The sequence below is a fragment of the Scyliorhinus canicula genome, chromosome 2 (genome assembly GCF_902713615.1).
Source record: "Scyliorhinus canicula chromosome 2, sScyCan1.1, whole genome shotgun sequence".
Lineage (NCBI taxonomy): Eukaryota > Metazoa > Chordata > Chondrichthyes > Carcharhiniformes > Scyliorhinidae > Scyliorhinus > Scyliorhinus canicula.
This window is the reverse complement of record NC_052147.1, coordinates 207,212,591-207,233,538: the sequence shown is the minus strand read 5'-3', so window position 1 is coordinate 207,233,538 and position 20,948 is coordinate 207,212,591. Positions and strand designations below refer to the sequence as shown.

The 20,948-nt window shown below is 42.3% G+C and overlaps 1 protein-coding gene across 8 annotated transcripts in view; it reads left to right on the top strand.

Moving 5' to 3' along the window:
• fastkd1 (FAST kinase domains 1) overlaps positions 1 to 20,948 on the top strand; it is a 66,695-nt gene that overhangs the window by 23,883 nt on the left and 21,864 nt on the right. For 5 of the 8 annotated variants that reach the window (XM_038789441.1, XM_038789442.1, XM_038789443.1 and 2 more), the window contains exons 4-8: positions 8,690 to 8,815; positions 9,444 to 9,842; positions 10,813 to 10,923; positions 11,054 to 11,185; positions 15,573 to 16,059. In XM_038789441.1, coding sequence (XP_038645369.1) covers positions 8,690 to 8,815; positions 9,444 to 9,842; positions 10,813 to 10,923; positions 11,054 to 11,185; positions 15,573 to 16,059 — 1,255 coding nt within the window. Of the gene's footprint in view, positions 1 to 7,357; positions 7,496 to 8,689; positions 8,816 to 9,443; positions 9,843 to 10,812; positions 10,924 to 11,053; positions 11,186 to 15,572; positions 16,060 to 20,948 lie in introns of all 8 variants that reach the window. The other 3 variants (XM_038789446.1, XM_038789447.1, XM_038789444.1) reach the window with 2 other exon arrangements.

Here is a 20,948-nt window from a genome sequence, read left to right as displayed (position 1 = left end):
TCTTTAATGACTTAAAAAAAGATTTGATAACAGCATTTCACCTTGAAAATGCTACAGTATGAACAGACCAAAACTACTGGAAAATAGAATCATAGAATTTACAGTGCTGAAGGAGGCCATTCGACCCATTGAGTCTGCACCAGGCCTTGGCAAAAGCAAGCTACTTAAGCCCACACCTCCACCCTATCCCAGTAACCCCACCTAACCTTTTTTTGGGCACTAAGAAGGGCAATTTAACATGGCCAATCCACCTAACCTGCACATCTTTGAATAATTGCTCAAAAGAATGCAAGTATATAATAAAATGCTAACTTAGCAAAGGATTCATAATTGATGTTATATTTTCAATAGATGTGACTGGGAATAATGTGCAGCTTCCTTTTATGCTCAATACAATGTTTCCTCTAAGATATTAGTTACTATATCAGGTACACCATGTGTAGAATAATTTACGATGGATACAACCAATAAATCATCTGAATTATCTTGCCGAAAACGTATGCCTTTTGTACTATATTGCTGGATCTGAGTATTTTGATATAATGCCTTCTCTGATAGAGAGGTGTAAATAAAGTAAGTTCAATAAAAGCTGACTGCAGTTGAGCATGCTAATCTTGCTCCGTGCAGTACTCAAAATCCATTTCTTCGAGGCATTCCCAGACAATCTGAGGCATAAACCTTCAAAAGCCCAACCTGAATTTTTGTTCATGGGATGTGGCCATTGCAGGGAAGACTAACATGATGCCCAATGTAGGCTGATACTCTATGCTGCATTGATGGATGTGCACTTTTGAATGAGATATTAAACTAATGGCCCATCTTAAGTGGAGTTAAGAAGAGCATCACAGTCTATCTGGTACCCTGATGTGGAGATGCCGGCGTTGGACTGGGGTGAGAAACCTCACCTGAGGAAGGAGCAGTGCTCCGAAAGCTCGTGTTTGAAACAAACCTGTTGGACTTTAACCTGGTCTTGTAAGACTTCTTACTATCTGGTACCCTGGCCAATATTTACCCTTCAGCCAACATCACCGATTCAGATTTTCTGGTCGTCCCATTTATATTTGTGGAACCATGCTTTATACAAATAGTTACCACATTTCCCTTCATTACAACAGTGCCAAAGCTTTAGAAGTTCTTCATTGACTATAAAATGTTTTTCAACATCCTGAGACCACATAGTCTTTCTTTATACAACGTTAACCTGAAATGATGGGAAGAATTATGATAAAATGAATTAAAGGAATTTTAAAAACACAAGTATATGAATAACGCAGGAAGTGGGAGGAACGATTGTCGCCGAATCCAGCAGTCTTAGAAGAATCAAGGACGGACCAAGAGTAAAAAAACAGATCACAAAATCTAGGAATAGGCTTTTTGGTTCATCAAGCCTACTCCATGATTCGCAAGATCATAGTTGATCTGTTGTGGCTTTAACTCCACTTTTTGTTCTGGCTGTTCTCAGATGGTCCTTCTTTCTGTGCACTTTGGACTTGAGTCGGTTAGGAGATGGACTGTAGTCATACTCTGGTGTCTGTTCAACACTTGTTTATTTGTTCTACATCTAAACATCTAATCCCCCCCTTGAGTCTAACATCATAGAATTTACAGTGGAGAAGGAGGCCATTCGGCCCATCGAGTCTGCACCGGCTCTTGGAAAGAGCATCCTACCCAAGCCCACACCTCAACCCTATCCCCATAACCCAGTAACCCCACCTGACACTAAGGGCAGTTTTCCATGGCCAGTCCACCTAACCTGCACATCGGGAGGAAACCGGAGAACCCAGAGGAAGCCCACACACACACACGGGGAGAACGTGCAGACTCCGCACAGACAGTGACCCAAGCTGGGAATCGAACCTGGGATCCTGGAGCTGTGAAGCAATTGTGCTAACCACTATGCTACCATGCTGCCCATGCTATTGTACTGCACATGACTGACTGATGTCAGTGGTACATAATCATCTGTGTCATACATTAGCATCTCCCATCTGTTGACCCTTTACACTACATTGCCTGCCTCCGCCTGCCTCCACACCCCCCCCCCCCATAACTCACATGTCAATGAAAAATATGTCTAACTCAGTTTTGAATATATTCAATGACCCAACCTCCTGCTCTCTGGAACAGCATTCCAAAGATTTCCTCATACCTTTTCTCCAATGATTGTGATTACGATCCTCCTTCTTTTACTTTTTCATTTCCCACTATTTCTGAGGATACTTTCTGTCTTCTACTGTGAAGACATGCAAAATACTTGTTCATTTCCTTGTTTCCCATTATTAATTCCTCAGTCTCATCATCTAGGGGACCAATGTTTCCTTTAACTACTCTCTTCTGTATATTTGGGGAAGCTTTTCCTGCCTTTAAATATTTCTTGTAAGTTTATATTTCTTATGAGTGTTCTCTCATACTCCGGTTTCTCTTTTTTTAGTCATCCTATGCTTGGGTTATCACTAATCTTTGTACATCCTTTCTTTCAATTTCATTGCTTATTTTACCTTTTATCCTTCTCGCTGCATCTTTCTTTCTTAATGGAATATCAGTATTATGAAATATCTCTTAAATATATGCCACTGCTTTGCTCCGATCTTATTTTTAATCCATTTTCCCATTCTGTTTTCGTACTCTTGTAATTACCTTGGTTTAAGGCACTAGTTTCAAATGCAAATCTCTTCTCCTCAAAATGAATGTGAAACTGGCCCAAAACGGAAGTGAAGCCCCGACCTCGATTTGGAGCCTACTCGGAGCTCAAAACCCGGCCTAACTACCGACGCCAGCCCCCGGATCGCCCGGCCTAGTCACCGGAGCTCCCGACCCGACCCCCGACGGCAAGACCAGGCCCAACGCGACTCCGAGAGACCCGCCCAGCGACCCGACCGGCTAAGCCCGCCCAACAACCCGACCTACCTGGTGATGGAAGAAACAAAAATCCGCGTGGAGGCCTGACCGGGTCGACTTCAAGACCCGACCCCAGGAGCGCCCAGGGAGGAAACAGACCATGGGACCCAGCCCAACCTCCTTCAGGAAGCCCCTGCCCACGACTCAGGACCCCAGAAATGGCGGAGACCCCGCGCAAGGACCCAAATGCGCTGCAAGGTATTCTCGCGCCCGCAGAACGCCGGGACCCATCTGGATCGCAAACCCGTCACCCTAGCAACCCCTCTACCTCAACCAGCGCCCGGGACCATGCCAGATGTGACCCCGGATACGTAAACAGCGCCCTGGTCCCCACCAGCGCCCTGGACCCCACCAGACGCAACCACCTACCTTCCACAAGGGCTGACGTCTCCCATCGGATCCCAGGATCATCCAGCAGCAGCCGCCGACCGAGGAAGCGAGGGAAACGCATCGGTCTGCAGGTTAGACTGAAGCAACGCGGTTTCAAGACCCCTCTCCCCAGCATACTCCAGGCAAACGCCCAAGCGATTGAAAACAAGCTGGATGAACTTAACGCCAGACTTACCTCTCAGAGGGAAGTAAGAGACTGCTGTGTGCTCTGTTTCACAGAGACATGGCTCACCCCGACCTCACCGGACTGTGCCATACAACCTGAAGGCTTCTCTATTCACCGGGTGGACCGCACGGCATCTTCAGGCATAGCGACGGGTGGAGGGGTTTGCCTCCTCATCAACTCCGCCTGGTGCTTGGATGTGGCGACCCTGGCAACCTACTGCTCCCCAGACCTGGAACACCTGACCGTAAAGTCCGCCCATACTATCTTCCACGTGAGTTCACTTCAGCCATTATCACAGCGGTCTACATCCCACCCCAGGCAGAAGTGAGGAAGGCGCTGGATGAACTGTACACAGTTATAAACAACTACGAAACAGAATACCCGGAGGCCTTGTTCATCGTGGCCGGAGAGTTCAACAAGGCCAACCTCCAGAGTATACTGCCAAAATTCCACCAGCACATCTCCTGTCCCACCAGGGGCGACAACACTCTTGACCACTGCTACTCAAAAATCAAGGGCACCTACCGTACCATCCCCCGACCGTATTTTGGGAAACCAGACCATAAGACTGTGCTCCTTCTCCCGGCTTACAAGCAGAAACACAAGCGGGAGAATCCAGCTAAGAAGGTTGTGCAGTGCTGGTCCGAGGAGAGCTCTTGCGTGACTGCTTAGAGACAGTGGACTGGTCCATATTTAAGAACTCAGCGACTAACTTAAATGTGTATGCCACCACCGTCACAGACATCATCAGCAAATGTGTGGACGACCACGTGCCAAAGAAAGCAGTACATACGTTCCCCAACCGGAAGCCATGGCTCAACTGCGAGATTGACTCCCTACCGAAGGACAGATCTGAGGCGTTCAAGGCAGACGACCCTGTCCTATACAAGAAATCCAGGTACGACCTCCGCAAAGCCATCCGAGATATCAAGAGAGAATATCAAACTAAGCTAGAGTCACAGACAGACTCTCGGCGGTTGTGGCAAGGACTAAACAACATAACGGGCTACAAAGCAAAGCCGAGCAGTGTCTCTGGCAGCAGCGCACCTCTCCCCAATGAACTTAATGCATTCTATGCTCGGTTTGAGCAGGTAACCAACAATCCGCTGTTGAGTGCCCCTGCAGCCCATAATTCACCCATACCCACCATCACAGCTTCCGAAGTCAGATCGGCCTTCCTGAAAGTGAACCCGCGGAAGGCGACGGGCCCGGACGGGATCCCTGGTCGGCACTCGGAGCCTGCGCAGACCAGCTGGCAGAGGTATTCACAGACATCTTTAACCTGTCCCTACTCCACTCCGAGGTCCCCACCTGCTTCAAGAAGACCACCATCATACCGGTAACAAAGAAGAACCAGCCAACATGCCTCATTGACTACCGCCCGGTGGCCCAGACGTCAGTTGTAATGAAGTGCTTCGAGAGGCTGATCATGAAGCGCATCACCTCCATACTCCCGGAACGCCTTGACCCACTTCAATTCGCATACCGTCGCAACCGGTCCCTGGCCCTACACTCATCCCTAGAGCATCTCGAAAACAAGGACTCCTACATCAGACTCCTATTTATTGACTACAACTCCGCCTTCAACATCATAATCCCAGCCAAGCTCGTATCAAAGCTCCAAAACCTAGGACTTGGTTCTCCACTCTGCAACTGGATTCTCGATTTTCTGACCAACAGACCACAATCAGTAAGAATGAACACCAACACCTCCTCCTCAATACCGGTGCCCCGCAAGGCTGCGTACTCTACTCCCTGTACACACCCAACTGCGTGGCAAAACTTGGTTCAAGTTTGGTTCATTTACAAATTTGCTGACGATACGACCATAGTGGGCCGGATCTCGAATAACAACGAGTCAGAATACAGGAGGGAGATAGAGAACCTAGTGGAGTAGTGTAACAACAACAATCTCTCCCTCAATGCCAGCAAAACTAAAAAGCTGGTCATTGACTTCAGGAAGCAAAGTACTGTACACACCCTGTCAGCATCAACGGGGCCGAGGTGGAGATGGTTAGCAGTTTCAAATTCCTATGGGTGCACATCACCAAAAATCTGTCCTGGTCCACTCATGTCGACGTTATCACCAAGAAAGCACAACAGCGCCTATACTTCCTCAGGAAACTAAGGACATTCGGCATGTCCACATTAACCCTTACCAACTTTTACAGATGCACCATAGAAAGCATCCTATCGGGCTGCATCACAGCCTGGAATGGCAACTGCTCGGCCCAGGACCGCAAGGAACTTCAGAGAGTCGTGAATACCACCCAGTCCATCACACAAACCTGCCTCCCATCCATGGACTCCATCTACACCTCCCACTGCCTGGGGAAAGCGGGCAGCATAATCGAGGATCCCTCCCACCTGGCTTACTCACTTTTCCAACTTCTTCCATCGGGCAGGAGATACAGAAGTCTGAGAACACGCACGAAAAGGCTCAAAAACAGCTTCTTCCCTGCTGTCACCAGACTCCTAAATGACCCTCTTATTGACTGACCTCATTAATACTACACCCTGTATGCTTCATCCGATGCCAATGCTTATGTAGTTACATTGTATATCTTTTGTTACCCTATTATGTATTTTCTTGTATTTTCTTGAATTTTGTTTAATTCCGTTTTCTTCCCATGTACTGAAAGATCTGTTGAGCTGCTTGCAGGAAAATACTTTTCACTATACCTCGGTACACGTGACAAATAAACAAATCCAATCCAATCCAAAACTCTTATCATGTTATGATCACTCCTACCAAGAGGATCCTTTACTATAAGGTTGTATTAATCCTGCCTGATAACACTACCAGGTCTAACACAGCCTGTTCCCTGGTTGGTTCCAGAATGCATTGTTCTAAGGAACTACCCTGAATACACTGTTTACTTCCACCTCCAGGATACTTTTGTCAATTTGACTCATCTAACTTGTATGAAGATTAAATTCATACATGGTTATTGCAGTTCCTTTCTAAACTTGATTAACTTAAACATCTACTTTAATATTTTCCCCCCATTTCTATTAAAGATTATTAAAAACTATCGAAAAACCTATAGAGCAGAAATCCAGATCCCAGAGCCTGAAACCGTAAAAAACCTCAATAGTAACACGGATAATGTTAGAAATACTCAGCAGGATCAAGCAGCATCTTAGAGAGATAAATAAAGTTACTGTTTCAACTCTGTGACCTTTTATCAGAACTACAAATCCAGTTCTAGTGAAAGGTCACACACCTGAAATGTTAACTTTTGTTTTTCTCTTCACATATGGTACCTGGACTGCCGAGTTGTTGTGTTTATTTTTAGTTGCATTTTCTGTTTGTATTTACAATTTCCAACATCTGCAGTATTTTGCATTGGCAATACCAACAAAACTGTGGTGCAGCATAATTGTAATGAAGAACAATAATTTCAAATCTTCGTTCTGGGTTCATTAACTTCCTCAAGCCATTTTCCCAGTACTGTTATTAACATATGTCAGAAAATTATGGAAGGCACTGGGGAGAGTGGGGAAGGGAATTTAATGTTTAACGGTAAAAACAAATTCAGAATTTTCTTTCATTAGTAGGTGGTGATAGGTTTCCCTACCCTCATCAGGAATGCATAATTTTACATTTTTATTAATATTTCTCATGGTGATCTACCACCGATTTGCTGAAATATATTTGATTTAAAAAAAAAAGACAGACAGTTGCTAATGTACCAATACACCCCACTATAGAGCGATAGCTTAAGTTTGTGTTATTAAGAGAAGTGGATAAACCGTTGGAAAAGAAAGTTGTACAAAGGTTTGGAAACATTCAGGACATTAGAATTAAGTAAATCTCTTTCACAAAGTCAGCAAATGTGATAGGCTTAACTACTGTTTCTATACTGTGAAATCTGAGGATATTTTCTATCTTTCCTTCAGGATTCAGGAATCATTAGATGTGCTTGGGAGAATGGAAAATAACCAGTATTAAAGTCAGCAAATGTCATTTAAAAATCAGCAAAACCAAAATCTCACTTTTCAAGAAAAGAAAGCAGACTATAGTAATGCTGATTGAGGGTAGGTGGCAGAATGAGATGACATTGTTTCTTTAGAGAATTGGAGGGATAGGTTTGTCTGTCTCACCCGCTCAGTGCAGAGGAAAATGTGCTGAACCTGCCTGATTTGACTTCCCAAATGGAATAACTTCAACCCATCACAGACAAAAATCTATTCCATCCAATGCTCAATAATGCTACAGGGTCACAGGACAAGTGAAATGCCATGAATAAAATGTCATAGAATTAGAAATTATAGAAAATTTAAGACATGGGGAACCATCATGTCTATGTCAGTAAATAAATTTGTCCGGCATATTTGGTGCAGTGTTTATTTTCAGGCCAAATTGCATCTTAGAAAGCAATCCAAATCTGATGAAAAGATAAGTGTATCACATAGTGTCGGAACAGACGTGTGCCATTTAGCCCCTTGAGCTTGTTCGGCCATCATTCAATAAGATCATGGCTGATTTGTGACCTATCTCCATATACTTGCCTTTGTCCCATTCTCTAATATGTTTGATTAATGGCAATCTATCAATCTTGGATTTAAAATTGACCTAGCATCAACTGGTATTTGGAGACGACAGTTCCAAACTTCTATCAACTTAGCAGGTAGAAGTGTTTTCTAATTTCAATCCTGAAAGTTCTGGCTCTTTATTTTTAGGTGATGTCCCTTAGTTCTAGACTCTCCAATCAATAGAAATTGTTTCTTTATCTGATCCATTTATTCCCTTTAATACCGTGAAAACTTTGACCAAATCACCCTGTAATTTTTGAAATTTCAGGGAATTTAACACCAGTTTCTGTAAACTGCTCTTGTAATTTAGCCATTTGAAGCCCACGTAATTATTTCATAAATCTAATGTGCACTCATTCCAAGGCCAGTATATCCTTTCTAAGGTGTGGTGCCCAGCATTGAATCTAGTGCAGTAAGTATGGTCTAACTAGGGCTTTGTGGTAGCTATAGCACAACTTCTATTCCCTTGTATTGTAGTCCTCTAGATATAAAGGTCAGCATTCGATTAACATTATTGATTATTATGGAGACATTTATATTATTGGTGCTATTTTACATTGTTGCTTTGCCAATTCATATTGCTGTGACCATGGCAAAAAAAATAATTGAACACCTAACTCTGTGCTGAATAAAATATTTACGTTATTGTAGTATTGGTTTCTAGTCTGAGTGTTAAAGCTGTTTCTGTTCTGACAGGTTTAGCATGGCCACATTATCCAAGTTTGCTGTATGTCTGACTGATCAGCATATGTACCATAGTCCAATAATGGGAGAAATCGCTGATATTGTTAGCAGGAAATTGGGATTTATACAGGATGCAAGGTAATGTTAATAGACAAGTAGCACCATTGTTCTTTAATGGTTGCAGCGCTTGAGTCACTAATTGTGCATTGTTTTCAGGTTTGCTTACCTAACAGTAGGAACTGCGCTACAGAAGAATTTATTGTGTGTGAAGTGTGTTGGAATGATTCTGAGAAGCGCAAGATGCTACATAAATAGAAATTTTTCTTTTGGGATACATTGTAAAGAAATTGTGGAATTTTGTGGATTGAAGTATTCATTAGGTGTATTTTAATAAAGCATTTTTTATAAATATATTCCATGAATTTGATCAAAAGGATTGCTGAATGTTAATTGTAGATCAGTAGGTGCTTGTGTACACTATATTATAAGCGACAGTTACTTTTTATTCCAAGTAAATATTTTTCAGATGTTTTAAGTACAGTCTTATAAAATGATAAATTGTTCATGGCTAAACAGAAAAATCATTTCAATAGAATTTTTTTTCATATAAAGTGGCAGCATAGTGCTAGTCATATTAATATTAAATTAAGTATTGTGATATCTGGAACATAGGTATAACCTTTGTTGCAATGTTGAACATAAATGTGCAAAGCAATTAATGATTTTTGAAAAGATTTTAGTTACTGATTGTGTCTCTGTTGAATAGGATACTTTCATCATTAATGTTGAGCGTTTCTGCTATGATCTCCCCACGCCTTCGGAATTGTCTGATAGAAAAGGCAGAATTTCTGATGGATACCAATGATTTCTCTGAATTTAACACCTCACGCCGGATAGCACAATTTCTACGCAATACCAAGTTCAGTTATCGTCCTCTGTTGGAAAAATGCAACAAGATATTTCTTCAAAACATAAAATGTCTGGATGCTGATAATATAAGTATAATTCTTGGGGTATACCAGTCACTACATTTTAACAATTGTGACTTTCGGTTAGCTGCTAAATGGAGACTTACTGAACTTCTGAATACTTACGCTGACCCTGCCAGTTTTGTCAGGCTGTTTGCAGCATTAGGACCTTTATCTGGGCCGGAGGTTAGAGAAAGGTATGTTACTGTGGTGGCGATGGCATCGGAAGTAACTTCCGACCTCTTCTTTCCCTACTCATTGTTAAGAAAAATGTGAATTGTTTGGATTTCTATTGTTGCATGGTTTAAAAGAAATTCTTAAAAAAATCAGATAAATATAATTGTTTTGTGTTATTAATTTCATGATCTTTGTCCATTTAAGAAATAATGAATTAAATTCGAGTAAAATGATTGGAAGTCATTAATATAAACTTAATATGATTAAATCCAACAAATGTTTTTAAAACCATCTATATTTGAACTAATTGCAAATACTGTAAACTGAATTCCAATCAGAAATCAAGTTTATATATATCTTAGTGTCACAAGTAGGCCTTTATTAACGCTGCAATGAAATTACTGTGAAAATCCCCTAGTCGCCACACTCCTGTTTGGGTACTCTGAGGGAGAATTCAGAATGTCCAATTCACCTAACCTGCATATCTTTGGGGACATGTGGGTGGAAACCGGAGCGCCCAGAGGAAACCCATGCAGACTTCGCACAGATAGTGACCCAAGCTGGGAATTGAACCCGGGTCCCTGGCGCTGTGAAGCAACAGTGCTAACCACTATGCTACCGTGCCACCCAAACTATCACAGGTCCATTTGTTTAATATCAATACTGAATAAAGTAATTGAACCTATTCTGCGGGCCTACACAATAATAGCTTGTAAGCAGTCAATATGGATTTAAAATGGATAATTATGATTGACAAGGCACTTCAGCGTCCATGAGCTTATTACAGATAGGTGGTATTACTCACTAATGTAGTTACTTGGACTTTTAGAAAGCCTTTGACATGAAAAACACAATCTAGCTTTGAACATGGAGCTAGACAAGAAACTAATTTAAAAAGAAACTGGAATATATCAGAACTCATTAAAATATAATTAACTTGCAAAATAACTGATTTTCCTCCTCCCTCCTCACCCTTGCCCCATTGTATAGGCTTGAATCTGCTATCTTGTTAATGGTTGAAGAATTTAGCCCTTCACAGACATTAGCCATCATAGAGACTATGGAAGAAATGGAATGCAGGAATGTGCAACTAATTCAAAAGTAAGTATATATTCTGCTTACAAAAAAATGTTCCTTTTAATGGTTGTAAGAAATACTCCATACTCCTTCATCAAATTTTGTATTAGCCTTTGACCAGAAAATGCTTGTTTTCATCCCTGTCCTCGCTCAGAATTGCATTAACTTTGCACAAGCAATTGGATCTATACAAGCCAGTGGATATTGCAAGGGTAACACAGGCATTGTTGTCGCTTCGCTGTCAAAATCCAGAGTTATGTGCAGAACTGAGGCGACTGTTAGTAAGGTAAAATATTTAATGGAAAAACTGATCATAATTACTTGTCACAGAAATATTGTTATCATGTTACACTTTTAGCCAAAAATACGTCTTAGTAACTTCGAATTATTCTGTGTAGTTTTCTTTCGGAACACATACAAAACTAATTTTCTGTAAATTTTCTTAAATTGGTGAAATATAGAATTTAAGTTTATTGAAATACGGAGCACTGCATTTTCTGAATAAATTTAATGCTACTGGAAGTTTCAGCTGTTCAGTCTTTGACCTTTGTTATTAAACATTAATCAACAATAGCATTGAATAGTTTATGCTATATTTTACTGAAAACAATGTGCTGTTTTGGTAACGAAGAGTTTATACGCTTTGCAACTAGTACTCAGTATTTTTCCAGAAACTCAGTGCAAATCATGTAGCAGTCAGGAAAAATAAAATTTGGTACCTTCAAAAATTGCCCCAACAAATAAAGTAAGTTATTTGCTTTTGATAAGTCTGGCCCAAAGTACTATTTCATGTTAACCCATGTTTGCAGCATTCATAATCTTGTAAATTAAGCAAGTTCTGGGCTGATTTCAGAAAGTCTTTCTTCAAGTAAAGAGTTGGTTAATGGGAGAAATATATTGAGTAGAATAGTGAAGGCATTCACAACATAGTCAAAGGATGAATTGGTGAATTGAATGCCCCCCCCCCCCCCCCCCCCCCCCTCCTATTTACTATGTGGTCCTACTGTTTTACTAAAAAACAGCTATACTTCAAACTTTAATCATGTATCCAACTTAATATGTAAAATTTGCTACTAGCAAAACTTGCATTTACATACCACCTAAAGCAACTCGAGGCACTGAGCTACTAAAGGTGATTGGAATTCGTGAAGAGATGGTTTTTCTGGCGCATCTTAAAGGAGAATAGAAAGAATTATGGAGAATATTCCAGAGCTTGGGACTTAGACAGATGAAGGCATGTCATCAATGGTAGTGCAATGAAAAATGTGGATGCACAAGGAGCCAGAATTGAGGATTACAGATATCATTGGAGGATTGTAAAACTCGCAGAGATTATTGATAGATGAGAGCCAAATCTCAGCGTGAGGGCAAATTGGATGCCAAGATTATGAAAGGTCTGGTATAGCTTCCACCAATTGCCAGGGAGGAGAATGGAGTTGTTGGCTAAGGAACCCAATTTAAACCTGCAATATTTTGAAAGCGGTGACCAGCATGTGAACTGATTGTTTCACGTTGTATTTATAACACTTACACTGTTCTGCTGCCCCCATGTGGGTTTTCTTGGGATATACAATCACTTTGATCTTATAGTGACATCGATTAGATACCCTACATTCCCAGAGTTGGTGAACTGTAAACTGAGAATGGAGTTCTAGGAACATGTGCATCTCTCGGTCCTTCAGCTGCATCTAAAAAGAAAAAGACACTGCGACAACGAATAAACGGGCATCGTGCGACTATCAACAGGCAGGACTGTTCCCTTCCAGTTGGGGAACACTTCAGCAGTCAAGGACATTCAGCCTCTGATCTCCGGGTCAGCATTCTACAAGGAGGCCTTCAGGAGACGCGACAACGCAAAATTGCTGAGCAAAAACTTATAGCTAAGTTCCGCACGCATGAATGCGGACTCAACCGGGATCTGGGATTCATGTCGCATTACATTCGGCCCCCACCAACAAGCCTGGACTTGCAGAGGCCTACCGACTGAACTGGCTTGGGACAATTCACACCTCTTTAACCTGGAGTTACCTCTCTCTCTGCATCTTTGATGATTTGATTGCCTGCAGGTGCTCGCATTCCGGGGCATCTCTGACTGTGTCTATATAAACATTTCTGGAACAAGCCTTTCCATTCACCTGAAGAAGGAGCCGTGCTCCGAAAGCTCGTGTTTGAAACAAACCTGTTGGACTTTAACCTGGTGTTGTAAGACTTCTTACTAAAAAGAAAAAGAGCTCCACGTGATCCCTGGCCTATACAATGAACACCACTGTGCTAATAAGTGGCCACTGGCATCCATTGAAAAAGATGGTTATGTGTAAAGTATGCAAAGTGGTTTTCAGCAATTCGGGCAGTGTTGCTGCAATTATCGTCATTCCCAGATTTGCGGTAGAATAGTTTCCAAGTTATCTGTGTTTTAAAAAGGATATCATCTGACCCAAACAACTACAAGTCTATTAGTTATTTTTTTGTTTATCCATTTACGGATGTGGCCATCATTGGATAGGCCAACATTTATTGCTTATCCCTAATTGTCCTTGAACTGAGTGGCTTACCAGGCTATTTCAGAGAGCATTTAAGAGTCAATCACATTGCCGTGGGCCTGGATTCACGTGTAGGCCAGTCCAGGTAAGGATGACAGATTTCCTTCCCCAAAGGACATTAGAGAACCCAGTGGATTTTCATGACAATTGCCAATGGTTTCATGGTCATCATTAGACTTCTAAATCCAGATTTTTATTGAATTCAAATTTCACTACCGGCTGTGATTGGATTCAAATCCAGAGGTCTCCAGAGCATTACCCTGGGTTTCTGGACTACTAGTTCAGTAACAATATAACTACGTTACCACCTCTCCCTGCCCCAGTACAGAATAAAGTAATTTAATCTATTCTGAGTGCCGACACGATATCAATAACTTAATAAGCAATCAACATGGATTTAGAAGTGGATGGTTCTAATTAACAAGCCACTCCAGCTTCCTTGAAAATATTATAGATGGATAGTATTACTCATTAATAAAGTTAGTTTTGAACTTTGAGAACCTTTTGACATGAAAACCACAATCTACATAGAAAACCACAATCTAGCTAAAATGCTAATGTAAAAATAAATTGGGATATATCAAAACTGATGGGGTGTTAACTTGGTTCAGTGTTTTTAACTTCAGCTGTTCATCTAAATAAATGACTAGGAATAACTAAGTTGGTCAAACTTAGTTGTAACATTAAAGTAGAGACTAATAGAGACAAAGGATACAGCTAAATCGGGTCCGATTCCCTGCTTGGGTCACTGTCTGTGCGGAGTCTGCAGATTCTCCCCATGTCTGTGTGGGTTTCCTCCAGGAACTCCGGTCTCCTCCCACCAGTCCCAAAAGACTTGTTAGGTGAATTGGACATTCTGAATTCTCCCTCAGTGTACCCGAACGGGTGCTGAAGTGTGAAACTAGGGGATTTTCACAGTAACTTCATTGCTGTGTTATTGTAAGCAAACTGTGACACTAATAAAGATTATTATTATTGAACTACTAGATCCAAGAAGGATATGTTGATCAGGTTATAAGAATGGAAGACTTTTACATAGTGTATGTGATGTTGACCAGGTAATCTGTTTTTGTGATGTTGATTGAGGGATACATTATTAGCCAGGATATTGGGAGCTCCCCTGTCTTTCTTGATAGAGTAGGGCCATGGGATTGTTTACATTCATGGTTACATTCAGTAGGCTGGGTAGAGGCTTGTGTAGAGCATAAATACTGGTAGAGACCATTTGAACCAATGAAAAAATGCTGGAAAATCTCAGCAGATCTTGCAGCATCTATAGGGAGAGAAAAGAGTCTGATTGACTGGGTCAAACCTACTTCTGAGCTGTGAATTCTGTCACTGAAGATTAATTTTGAACACAAGTTTTTTACAAAATTACACGTTTTGGACTTCGTTGCAGTGGAAATTCACATGTAAGGCAGTGCATCTAATATTTTCTTCCTTTTGTAATTGCAATGTGGAAGTCACACTTTAAAAAAAAAAAAATTTGAGTACCCAATTATTTTCTTTCCAATTAAGGGGTAATTTAGCGTGGCCAATCCCCCTAACCAGCACATTTTTAGGTTGTGGGGGTGAAACCCACGTAGACACGGGGAGAATGTGCAAACTCCACCCGGACAGTGACCCAGGGCCGGGATTCGAACCTGGGTCCTCAGTGCGGTAGTCCTAGTGCTAACCACTGCGCCACATGTCTCCCCGTGGAAGTCACACCCGAAGTATAATAATTATAGGTTAGTCATCACTGCATATGCAACACTTGAGCTGTTTTGTACATTGCATGGACAACAAGGCCGATATTCCAATATTCCTGAATTGAAATGTTAGCTCTTTTCTCTCCCTACAGATGCTGCCAGATCTGCTGAGATTTTCCAGCATCTTCTCTTTGATTCCTGAATTGCTTCCATTCTTGTTAGTATAACTACATTGTTGAGCTCTTGTAAAACTTTTAGAGCTATTTTGTTTTGAACTTGCCAACCTGAGTTGCAGTTTATTCATATTTAACTAAAATGTGGTCTAAACTTGGCAATAAAGATATGTTGCATAGTGGAGAGTTACCAGTAGATTAAGCACTTCTAAATACTAATTTTGTCATGGTTCTCTTTGCTCCCATCCCTTAATTCCCATCCACTTCAGTTATCTTCATCGCAGTGTTGTTCCCTATGAGGTGTCCATGTTAACTCGGGTTCTCTCCCTCCTTCCCTCTCTACGAATTGACCACTTGATCCCTGCACGAATTGATGCTGTCTTGGCCCAGTGTAATTTAAGTGACTTGAATGCACTGGCCATTGCCATCACCAAGTGGGTCCGAATAGGCTCCTCGTACCAATCTGGCACATCAGCAGTGTATATGAAGCTACTACAACGGCTAAATGAATGTGGTTTGGAGAGACTGCAGAAGGCAGACCGTATGGATCTGCTGCTGGAAGAACTAAAATACATCTCTGGAGAATGGTTTGAAGAAGTACTTGCTGAAGAAACAATGGCAACATTTGAACGACTGATCTGTCAGATTACTGGGTCCAATGTCCCAGAATTTGCACTATTTTTAGCCAAAACAAATTGCTTGCATACTGGCCTGCTGGATCAAATTTCATCTGTCACGCTTGAACACATCAACAAGGTATGTAAAAGTTAGTACATTATATAGGAAAAAGCCTTATTGTTCTTCCCCTTTGACCACCTTTAATTATACCTGTAAACTATAATGCTGTCCAAAGGTGAAAGTTTCAGCCTTGTAGGGGTTTTAAACGGGCTGGAAAGAATCCGCTACCTGTTACACAACCTGTCTGATTTTTATTTTTATTTTTATTGTTTTAAATTGAAAAGAGTATTATTGTCAGGGCATATTAATGGGTGATCTGTTTTATGCTTCTGGCCAAGTTAAAGTTCTGTTTTGTAACATTGCCATGACTTCTTCACCCTCAAAAGGTTTATACACAGTGGGTGGGATTTTATGCGCAACCTCCCATGCATTTTGCGGAGGTGGCCTGCCATTGGCCAGTGGTGGGATTTATTGCTCCCGCCATTGCCAACAGGGTTCCCATTGAATGCATTCCTCATCACCGTGAGACTGGGGATGCGCTGTCCCGCCAGCATGAAGAACCACAAAGTTCCAACCAATGTCTTTATTTGCTAACCCTAACTCAATTGTAATCAAATTTCAGTACGACTGTTTGAATCAGTTATCCTAATTCCAAATTTTGTTTCACATACTGTATGCATTAATGATCACTCTTTCCTTGCTCAGCAGGTCCATATTTTATGTTGCTTTTACTATTTGTTCTGTTTAGCCTTAATAATATTTTTTAAATTTAGAGTACCCAATTCATTTGTTTTTCCAATTAAGGGGTAATTTAGCATGGCCAATCCACCTAGCTTGCACATCTTTTGGGTTGTGGGGACGAAACCGGCGCAAACACAGGGAGAATGTGCAAATTCCACACGGACAGTGACCCAGAGCTGGGATCGAACCTGGGAGCTCGGCACCGTGAGGCTGCAGTGCGAACCCACTGCGCCACCGTGCTGCCCTGGGCCTTAATAATAATAATCTTTATTGTCACAAGTAGGCTTACATTAACACTGCAATGAAGTTACTGTGAAAAGTCCCTAGTTACCACATTCCAATGCCTGTTCGGGGGCACAGAGGGAGAATTCAGAATTCTCAGCTGGTACGGGAATTGAATCCGTGCTGCTGGCCTTGTTACATAGAACATTACAGCGCAGTACGGGCCCTTCGGCCCTCGATGTTGCGCCGACCTGTGAAACCATCTGAAGCCTATCTGACCTACACTATTCCATTTTCATCCATATGTCTATCCAGTGACCGCTTAAATGCCCTTAAAGTTGGCGAGTCTACTACTGTTGCAGGCAGGGCGTTCCACACCCCTACTACTCTCTGAGTAAAGAAACTGCCTCTGACGTCTGTCCTATATCTACCACCCCTCAATTTAAAGCTATGTCCCCTCGTGTTGGTCATCACCATCCGAGGAAAGAGACTCTCACTGTCCACCCTATCTAACCCTCTGACTATCTTATATGTCTCTATTAAGTCACCTCTCAGCCTTCTCCTCTCTAACGAAAACAACCTCAAGTCCCTGAGCCTTTCTTCGTAAGACCTTCCCTCCATACCAGGCAACATCCTAGTAAATCTCCTCTGAACCCTTTCCAAAGCTTCCACATCCTTCCTATAATGTGGTGACCAGAACTGCACGCAGTACTCCAGGAGCGGCCGCACCAGAGTTATGTACAGCTGCAGCATGACCTTTGTGGCTCCGAAACTCAATCCCCCTACTGATAAAGGCTAGCACACCACCGCTAAATCACCTTCAATCCCATACTGCCTTATTTTCTGCAATAGCCTACCGTGGGGAACCTTATCAAACGCCTTACTGAAATCCATATACACCACATCAACCGCTTTACCCTCATCCACCTGTTGGTCACCTTCTCAAAAAACTCAATAAGGTTTGTGAGGCATGACCTACCCTTTATAAAGCCGTGTTGACTATCGCTAATCAACTTGTTCTTTTCAAGATGATTATAAACCCTATCTCTTATAACCTTTTCCAACATTTTACCCACAACCGAAGTAAGGCTCACAGGTCTATAATTACCAGGGTTGTCTCTACTCCCCTTCTTGAACAAGGGGACAACATTTGCTATCCTCCAGTCTTCCGGCACTATTCCTGTCGACAAAGACGACATAAAGATCAAGGACAAAGGCTCTGCAATCTCCTCCCTGGCTTCCCAGACCACAAACCAGCTGTCTAGCCCACTGAGCTAAACCAGCCCGTGGTTCTTAACCTTTTTACTTTTCTTGTCTAGGTGCATGTGATTTACTGCCCTGCCAAGTTGCCAATTCTACACTCTCCTGTTCTCATTCTTTTTGCCATATCCATTTAAGTTTGCAACTCCCATCCCCGAATATGCACACTAATACACCTACCGTAATTAAATTCTCTGGTCCCTGCTTTGTTGTGATGTAAACTGACCTGGCAATACAGTTCACTCTGTTCTTGAACTGACGAATGCCTCAGAAGTCTGATTTCCCTTCCACATCTCAAGCCATATACTTGGCTCCCTAATCTATCTGTTGTACTGGCTAATGTGTAGCACTGGTAGTAATCATGAGGCTGCCAGCTTTGAGATTCTACTTGTGTGTTGAAGGGGATTTCTTCATTTTCCTGGGATCAGACAGGGGGAGGGGATTGGAGGGGAGTGAGGCCTGGGCAGGGGCCTCCACACTGGCTAGTTCAAACTAGACAGTGAACAGGAGTGGGGGGGGGGGGGGGCATCAGAGCCTGGTAGAACAGGTTTCGATGTGCCTAGGGGATGTGAAAAGCTGGGTGAGGGGACCGTTACTGGGTGAGGTGATTTCAAGAGGAAGTGGATGTTAGGATTATGGGAGGGGCTCGATGGTAACAAAGGGACGGGGCGGGCCAAGCCCAGTGGGCAGGGCTTACATGAACACTGCAATGAAGTTACTGTGAATAGTCACCATATTTTAATGTACTTCCTAACTAATGGAACTTTATTGTTCATGGGTCTGCAACCCATTTTTCTCCATGTTGGTTGCAATGGTCTCCAACTGGTCTTCTTGCAAGGACTTCTGTATGTGCTTTGATATGGCCCTAACCCTGACCTTATGATACAAAAGCTATTTGGTACTTGGTTGAAAAAGTTACAGTTTAATCTTCTATACATCAATTTTCCCACTATCATTGATTCTGCACTCTATTTTTGATCACTTTTCTCCAACATGAAACCATTATGTCCATTGTACCATGGCCCTTGTCTGAATTTATTGTTTAATATAACAGTTTAATTGGTAAAACTGTGACCACGGGACCCCTGCACTGCTTCCTACTTTTCCAATCTTGTTTTCTGTCACAAACCATCATCAATCTCGGCCTGTGAGGTGACCATCTCTTGAAACATGTGTTTCAAAAACCCTTTCCTCTACTTCATATAGATGACCAAGTATTCCCTGCTGTTCCTTGTTGTTCGTTGAGCCATGTAACCGTTGGCCTTGAGTAAGTGAGGCTGGTGACACGTTTTGCAAAGGTGTTTGTCCGAGACGCTCAAATCATCCAGAAACACTTGTATCTAGCCAGGTTCACGCTTCAAATTCGCTGACCTCCAATTATAGCTTTTTTGAATTTTAATGTTACACAAAATTATTTAAATAATTTAATATATATTCAGTATATGTATTCAGTGAGTTGCTGTGATCTGGAATCCACTATTTGAAAGTATGCTGAAGGAAGGTTCAGCAACTTTCAACGCAAAATTGGATATAGGCTCATGCAGGTCTAAAGTGCAATGGGCCAAATGTCCTCCTGTGCTATATGATTCTATAATAAGCAGTCTTACAACACCAGGTTAAAGTCCAACAGGTTTGTTTCTAATCACTAGCTTTCGGAGCGCAGCTCCTCATCAGGTGAATGAAGAGGTGGGTTCCACATCTTCTATGGAATACTGGATATGCACACTGGATATGCGCAGTTCACATAATGAAGATTAATATACACCAGCTATTATCCTACACATGATGCTAATTATAATAAAAGAAAGCCACTTGCCAGTCCCTAGCCCTGTAGCTTCACACCAAATGATCTTTTGTTTTAAATCTTTTTATTCTCCTCATTTTCAACAATAAACAATCAAAGAAAAAAAACCAAATACAATAACAATCCCCACACACAAACCGCCCCACCCCCCGCCCCAATATACAGACCAAAACATCCATCCATACATTCCAGGTTTAAAAAAAACCCAGCAATTAACAATCCGTAAATAGTGTAACAAAAGACAACAATACCACCAGCCACCCCCCTTAATGTTCAACGACAACCAATTCTTGGTTGTGAATTGTGAAAGCCTTCCTTTATCCCCTTCAGCTGAGACTTCACCTTCCATAGAGTCAAGGGAATTCAACTAGGTCTCCGCCCCCCAATGACCCTAAAAACCTCCCTCCAACAAACCCCTCACATTCCACGTAACTATCCTAACCGGGGAGATCTTGCCCCCGCCTCCCTTCCTATCCACCATCCTCATAACTCCAGGTCCTGCCCACTGGGCTTGGCCCGCCCCATCCCATTGTTACCATCGAGCCCCTCCCAGAATCCTCCCATCCACGTCCTCTTGAAATCACCTCAGCCAGTATTGGTCCCCCTCCCCTAACTTTTCACACCCCCAAGGCGCATCAAAACCTGTTCTACCGGGCTCTGATGGCCACAGCCCCCCCCCCCCCCCCCCCCCCCCCCCCACGCACACTCCCGTTCGCTGTCCAGCTTGAACTAGCCAGTGTGGAGGCCCCTGCCCAGGCCTAGTTCCCCCCTCCAATTCCCTCTCCCCAGCCTGGTCCCAGGAAAATAAAGAAACCCCCTTCAACAAAACAACTCCAGTGTAAACACACAAACCCCAAAGAACCAACATTTCAAACTCCAACTCTTACCTTGTCCAAATAGGCAACTTCAACTCATTTAGCACATATAACAACATACAGTG